Source organism: Chrysemys picta, chromosome 20 (assembly GCF_011386835.1).
Source record: "Chrysemys picta bellii isolate R12L10 chromosome 20, ASM1138683v2, whole genome shotgun sequence".
In the NCBI taxonomy this organism is placed as follows: domain Eukaryota; kingdom Metazoa; phylum Chordata; order Testudines; family Emydidae; genus Chrysemys; species Chrysemys picta.
Genome location: NC_088810.1, coordinates 10538347 through 10545847, shown reverse-complemented (window position 1 = coordinate 10545847; position 7501 = coordinate 10538347). Strand labels below are relative to the sequence as shown.

At 46.7% G+C, this 7501-nt stretch overlaps 1 protein-coding gene across 1 annotated transcript; it reads right to left on the bottom strand.

The window, feature by feature from the left end:
- Window positions 1–375: 375 nt before the first annotated feature.
- LOC135976724 (interferon-inducible GTPase 5-like) lies at window positions 376–4856 on the bottom strand. Its single transcript, XM_065573886.1, has one exon. The coding sequence runs from the start codon at window positions 4352–4354 to the stop codon at window positions 3170–3172; it is 1185 nt and encodes a 394-aa protein (XP_065429958.1). The 5' UTR covers window positions 4355–4856; the 3' UTR covers window positions 376–3169.
- Between the last annotated feature and the right edge of the window lie 2645 nt (window positions 4857–7501).

Below are 7501 nucleotides of genomic sequence, written 5' to 3'. Positions count from 1 at the left end.
TGTACATGTCCTCAGTAATTAGGTATCCAGCTGAGGAAGGAGTCAAGTGACTGATTTGGGTCCTTGCCAAAGAGAAAGGCTGTATGTTACTTATCACCAAATCTTTGCTCAGCTGTCAGCTTTCATTCAGCTCCATTACTGATCACAGCAGGGCTGACACTGCAAACACAGGTGGAGTGAAGGACGGAGATTGTGTTTTCCTCATGTGCTAACAGGCAACCCAAGCTGCTGGAAAAGAGAGAGAGAGAGTTAAAGGAGCCTAACTGAGAGGTATTTAATGTGTCCAGGAGTGAGGATTCCCAGGTGGCCGGCTCAGAATTTGAGGCTTCTCGGCTTTCAGGAAGTGATGTGCTGAAGGAGACAAGCTATTTTATCCCCTTTCTGCTGTGAGTTCAACTTGGTTCCTCTGCTTGGAGAAGCTGGCATGGACCAATCAAACGGTGACCCATGCCTGTGATGAAGGCTGGAAATGTCCAACCAAAATGAGACTTGTGTCCTTCTCGCCACCCAGCCACAGGCACGTCTTGTGAGTTCTTACATGGGGGTCTCAAATTCCAGTCTCTTTTGTGCAGAACTCCTGGTGTCACATCAGGTTGTGTAGGACAATTAGGCCATAGCCAGGAGTACGACCATCTCGGGACAGCCAGTGAACACCTGCTGCTCAGCTCCACTCAGCAACCTCTTTTCATAGATTGCTTTCCATGGGCCCCTCTTGCAATGCACTCCAATCACCACTGCACGCTGTGCTGGCCCAGCTGCCGTTTGCCCTCGGCACTTCGCTGGCTGCTGAAATGTCCAGTTTAACTTTCAAATGGAGTTTTATACAAAGTCTCGCCACATTCTTTGATGCTCTTTAAACGTGTTGGAACAGTCCACTCTGCAGGACCATGGAGTCACTTGAACTGTTGTTCTCCGGCAGGCTGGAGCAGCTCGATAAACCTGCCATCCTGGTCTTATTTTACAATTGTGGCAGGATCTCTGTGTGTGGCTGAGCTGGGCCTGTGCCGCATTGATCCAGAAGCTACATTGCTGATTATTTAACTCCGTGACCAACTGTTCTTATCTGACATTTTTCAGTTTCATCCCCTTTTATTTCCTGCCTCTCCCAGCCCAGGTGTATTTCACGTATTTGTGGTAACATGAGCATGCTTGATGGCAAATATTATCCTTACTTCTTACTTTTATCACTAATTAAAAAAATCAATACGAATGCAACCCCTTTATTTTCCTAACAGGATCACCCCTCGGCAAACCCTGGCATAATGTTCACAGTGTCTTGCCCAAAGCATTACCAACTTCCAGCTGACTTTCCTTCTCAATTTAACGTCATTTCATCAAAGTATTTTAATCCGTCAAATACACCGTGAATTCCCCCCATGTGGAGAGAGGATTTCAACTTGGATTTTCCCACCCCAGGAGAGTGCTTGAAGCACTAAACTGGTAGAGAGGCACCACCACTGTCAGTGACTGGGACATGGGTGGCCGTGCCTAGCGGTTAGAGCAGGATCAGGCCCAGTGGTTGGAGCAGGCATCAGTAGCCAGGAATCAGAGCCCAGGCTCAGAGCAGGAGTCAGAGGCCAGATGCCAGAGTCCAGGGTCACAGCTGGAGTCAGGAATTGGAGCCGAGGGTCAGAACCAGGTTACCTGGCGTGAGGCGAGGCTGGGTCCAATGCAGGAGCAAGGCTTGGAATGAGCAGGAGCCATCTCAGCCGCAGGTGAACGCTCTGAGCAGCTGCTGATCTGCTGCTGTTGCTGGACTCGAGAGCTGCTCTGTTGACTCTTCCAGCCAATCAGGCCGTGGAGCCAATTAGGCAGCCTGCTACAGGCTAACTGTGCTCATTAGCTTACCCAGAGACTTGCTCTGCTGCAGGTCCTGAGTCCTGACAACCACTTCCCCCTCCATCCATTTTGTGTGGGGTTAGGTGTGTCCTGAGAACACTCCTGGATCAGGCCCTGCAGGCCAGACACGAGGGAATGGAACCCTCTGGGGTGTCGGCGTGAGGCAGGTTCCCAGGTGCCTAGACTGATGCTGCTGTGTGCCTGCTCACTGGCAGAAATGTAGGAGCCTTGAGGCTTTAATGGTGGAAATGTAGCCATCAAGGGACTTTAGGCACCTACAGGGTCAGGTGGCAGCTGAGCGGTGGTTTTCTGAATGCCCGGGGTGCCCCGTGCTGGACTTGTGGGGTTAAAACGGCAGTTAGGCACCAAACTCCTTTTCATGGATCTAGCCCTGAAGACGCAGTTGTACCAGACTTCACAGGAAAAACAACGAGGAGTCCTTGTGGCATCTTAGTGACTAACACATTTATTTGGGCATAAGGTTTCGTGGGCTAGAACCCACTTCATCAGATGTATGGAGTGAAAAATACAGGAGCAGGTATTAATACATGAAAAGATGGGAGTTGCCGTACCAAGTGTGAGGTCAGTCTAACAAGACAATTCAATTAACAGCAGGATACCAAGGGAGGAAAAATCACTTTTTTAGTGGTAATGAGAGTGGCCCACTTCAAATAGTTGACAAGAAGGTGTGAGTAGGGGGAAATTAATTTTAGGTTTTGTAATGACCATCCACTCCCAGTCTTTATTCAGGCCTAATTTGATGGTGTCCAGTTTGCAAATTAATTCCAGTTCTGCAGTTTCACATTGGAGTCTGTTTTTGAAGGTTTTTTGTTGAACAATTGCCACTTTTAAGTCTGTTATTGAGTGACCAGGGAGATTGAAGTGTTCTCTGACTGGTTTTTGAATGCTGTGATTCCTGATCTCCGATTTGTGTCCATTTATTCTTTTGCGTAGAAACTGTTCAGTTTACAGATTCTGTTTCACATGAGGCCAGGGTGAGTGAGCCAAGCAGAGATACTGGAGCATCGTCTTCTTCTCAGAACATTTCTCCTGGATTCATAGACTGGTTTAGAGACCAGTTCCATCCCAATTAGTTTTGCCTGAAAAGAAACTATCTAACCTGACATATAGTGTTGGTGGAAGGGACAAACTTTTGATTCACCAGAATCTTGTCTGATCTGATTTGTTCGGTCTCTCTGCTGTTTGTCGGTGTAGGGTGTCATTTTGTTGTTGCTGGGCTCACCCACGTCTAGAGATTCTGACAGGGCTGGGCCAGGTGTGTCTGGTTTTCTGTGGGCATGCATAGCCGGTCTTGGTGCTGTTATATGGACTATTCAGCTCTGGGTTCAAGAGCCTTGGTCAGAACTTTCTGAGCATCTTCTGCAGCCTCATCCAGAAAGCTCTGCAGCATGTAGTACGTGGTCACAAAAGAAATTCCTCCCCCGGCTAGGGAGCCAAGGCCTGGTACAAAATTCAGAACAAGTTCCAGCACCATCAGTGCTCCACATAGAGATCTGGAAAGTACAGTCAGTACAAACTCTTTTGTTATGGCTGAGGCCAGTGGAGACTTTTTGATAACAGATTTCAGCTCTGCAACAGGCTTGTCAACCTGCTGAGCCAGTCTACTGAGAGACTCATCATCCAAGCCAAAGGCCTCACAGTAACACTTCATGTGAACCACCAAGATGGCTACATCACAGGCGAGAGAGAGGCCTGGAACAGGAAGAGCACCAATAGCACATGACAATAGGGCCATTGCCCAAATATGCTTCTGCAGTTCAGCCTTTTTCTTCTCCAGCATCTTTGCTGAGATGTTGGGCATGGCCAGGATGAAAACGTGTCTCTTCTGATCATCCAGCTCATTCTCCAGGGTCTCCTGCAGGAGCTGGAAATCATAGTTGGCCAATTCCCAGCTGGAGAGCAGGAAAACCCTTGGGGAGACCTCACCTGCTTCTCTCAGGTTCTTTATGCAGTCCTCCCTGATCTCCTGCAGGGTTCTCGCCTCGTTGAAATTCTTTTTCCTTTTTTCACCATTCATGTCATTATCCACTTTGGAGCGCACATAGTAAAACCTCTTCCCCATCTTGTGAATCTCGTGAGCCAGGGTGATGTGGTGGGAAGTGAAGCGCGTAGCGCTGACGATGATGAAGAAGTCGTAGTTTTTGAAGTTTACCTGATTAGGGTATTTGTCTGCCTGAAAGTTCTTTGTCCCAATTCCTGGAAGGTCCCATATTGTCACATTTGGGAGTCTGGGGTGTGGATAAGCTGTTGGCTCCATCGTTGTTTGTGTCACCCCAGTCTTAGCAGCTCCTTCATCATTATCATGCAGGCCTCGGATGGCGTTGACCAAGGATGATTTCCCTGCACCTGCCTCTCCCGTGATGGCGATGTCCAGTGGGGTGTTTTCTAATGATTTCAGCTTCTCCTGAAGTTCAGCAGCTGCTGCCGTGAGGTTTCCTCTCTCAACAATGGCCTTCAGTGCTTCAATTTCCCTTCTGGAGAGTCTACCAGCCATGGCAGCCTTTGGAGGTGGCTCAGTTGTTCTTATCACAGATCTTAGAAAAAGGAAAAGAAAAATTCCAGTGATTTATTTTTATCAGGATAAATCAGATCAACCCCTTTCCTTCAGAACCTGCGACTGGCTGGGGGAAAGGTTCATTTTGACATCAATTTTAACCATATGAGGTTGTAATAAAGTTTAACACAGGCTGATTTTCCTAGAAGCAAACACCCAACCTTTAGCAATAGCAGATGTTCTGGGATGTTTGATTCAATTAAAGAGGGGGAAATAAACAGCTAAAGTTCAGTTCAAACCCACCTGCTCAGTACACTGTTTTTTCAAAACATTCCCATACACACACTGCAGCTTGTCCCTAGCATGACCAGCTGATGAACTGCAGTGACCCTGCCATCTCTTCCCTCCACCCCAGCTGAGCTGCAGGGAAATGATCTACCAAAGATCTCCAGTGGAATGGTGCTTCACAGCAATTACAATACCACCCTACAGTGATTGCTTTGAAAGAAGCCACAGAGACATGTACTTAAAGTGGATTTGTTGCTTTTATTTGGAAATTATGCACTAAATAGAAGAAACCTTTATATGCTGAATTTCCTAAAAGAGTTGGAAAAGCAGATGCAGTGGAAAAGATCAGCCTCTGAATATTTAAATATGTAGCAGGGACCTCAAAAATATGTTGTAAATGTTATACATTGTTTAGAAAAGGCATGCCCCCCAAAAGTTGAGGCAACCCACTCAACATTTTAAAAAGAGGCATTAGTTTGTGTATATGAAAACGCTCGGCACCAAACCTGCACAAAAAGTTCCAATACTGTGTAAATTTTAATGTCTTTGATTCTTATCAGTTTTACAACATTTCTTAAAAATCGAGAAGACCAGAAAAACCCTCTGCCCAAGCCCTGGCTTCAGGGTAAAGGAGAGAAGAGACAACTCCCCTCCAAGGGACACTTAGTCCTGACTCGCTCTCCTCTTCTGACAGGACTGAGGGGTTTTCCTGACTGCCTCCATTCTAAGCAACTCCCTGCTCCCTCCAGCCCTGGGTGGGGCAAGTTTCAGTCCTTTCCTCCTTGGAACAGACCCTGACCTCACCCTGCCTGGCCTTTAGTTATTTCCTCATTCCTCAGCACCACAGCCAGGGAACAAATCCTTCCCAGATAGGAGTGGATGGGCAGTTTCTCTAGGGCAGAGCTGGCCTCTTCCCCCATCCCTGGACCATCTGTTAATCCCTTCCTGGCCCCATCCATGCTGAGAGGCCAGCACACAGAGCCCCATGCCCTGCAGACCCTCCAAGGGCTCAAGGACTAGCTGAGGAGAGGAGATTCCCACAAGCTCAGGGACAAAGCGGCTGCCCTGCCTGAGGGAGTGGGTGTGATCCCTGCTAGTGACACCAGCTGGCTGCTAGGGGCAATGGGTCCCAGCCCGCTGTGCTGTGGGACCTGTCTGGCTCCCCCTGGGAGCTCTGGCACCTGAACCATCTCAGGAATGGAGCTGAAGGGCAGGTTATTTTTAAGTCTGTCTGACTCAGAAGAAAACTGAAAGTAACAAGGTGAGGTTCCTCTGGCACAGAGAGGAGCAGGCGCCGGGAGCTCATTCTGGTCCAAGCCCCACAGTAAACAAGACAAACCTGCCCTGGTCCCCTGTGTAACCTGTGTAGGCAAGGAGCGGCACTTCCTGCCAGAGTGTCCGTGAAGAGCAGGGAATTATATTTAAATGGGGATGGTCCAATCTGTGGAATTGCATGTGTTGAACACTGAGGGGTTGCACTTCCTGCTGTCTCCCCTAGCCCACTCTTAACAGCCCTCTGCAGTATCCAGAATGCTGAAGGCATCTCACTGAAGTAGCATGGCATGAGCTACCCTGTCACAAAATGACAAAATCTTTTACCTATCCCGGACAAAGAAAAACCTACTCACACTACACTGATCTTGTGTGAAAAGAACCAAATCCCGATCTCGAAGAAGCAGAATGAGAAGATGGCACAATATCCAAATTTAATCATTACCTACAAAATCCCGATGCAAATCCTATCACAGCAGAAGAACTTGCTGAGAATAAGGAACTGGGAGCTCTGTTTAATCAACAACCAAGGTTTAGCCTTTGCAAGAATCTTCTCACCTACCTTCATGAGAGAAATGGGATTCCTAGACGGGTAGTACCCATTTCCTACATTGGAATCATGTTATGACTGGCCCTGAATGAAAGGTGTAGGAGACAGTCAGGTGATCATGCTATATATGAAAACTTATATAAACATCCTATTGGCCTGGCATAAGTAAAAACATGTCCAATTACATGAAGGATGTCTCATTTGTAATAGATTTCAAAATACTTGACTAATTTTGAGCACCCCTCCAAAGCCAAGGAATTACATTTCTTTGGTCAATCATTCAAATAGGCTGGGTAGGGCCTGTAACATAGTCATCTTGAGGAAATCATTATTTACTCATGGTGACTTGTTTATTTATGAAATAGGTTGAATGTATACCTACACCAAATGACATGGCTCAAACTACAACCACTCATGTTTTCAGTAGATCATGTTTTCAGCAGATGGGTTTACCCCCAAAATAGACTCAGACAGAGGTACTCTTTTTACTTCTGGTCTTATGGTTAACCAGTGAAAAGCCCTAGGAATCCAACAGAAGCTCCATGAGCCGTATCATCCTCAATCTTCAGGACAGGTTGAGGGTATGATCCAAACTGTGAAATTTCTCTCTGAAAATGCCAGAGACTGGGACTTAAAGCTACCCGTAGCACTAATGGCTATGCATTCAATACCTAACTGATCTACACAGGTTACATCTTTTGAAATAATGACTGGTCATCTGATGGTCTTACCAGTTCATTTACTATACCAAACACCAACTGAGAGAAAGCTATTGCTGATATATATGTCTCAGAGCTAAGATCTAGGTATCTACAACCGAATAGGATCCCATCTTCATGTGAGTTCATATAAAACCCTCAAAAACTTCCACTATTCCTCCAGATAGAGTCAAGAAGAAGTTATTCCTCCTAAATCATGGGATCTGCCGAAAGGGGGGGGGGGGGGGAGCACCAGATGGCAAATAGTAAATTTTCTTTTTCACCTATAAATAAATAACAGAATAAATACTAACCCATCTTTCTGTTCCTTGTCTGACA

Excerpts from the sequence above, each read along its gene's own strand:
- LOC135976724 (XM_065573886.1), bottom strand. The coding sequence starts at position 4,354 with ATGGCTGGTAGACTCTCCAGAAGGGAAATTGAAGCACTGAAGGCCATT.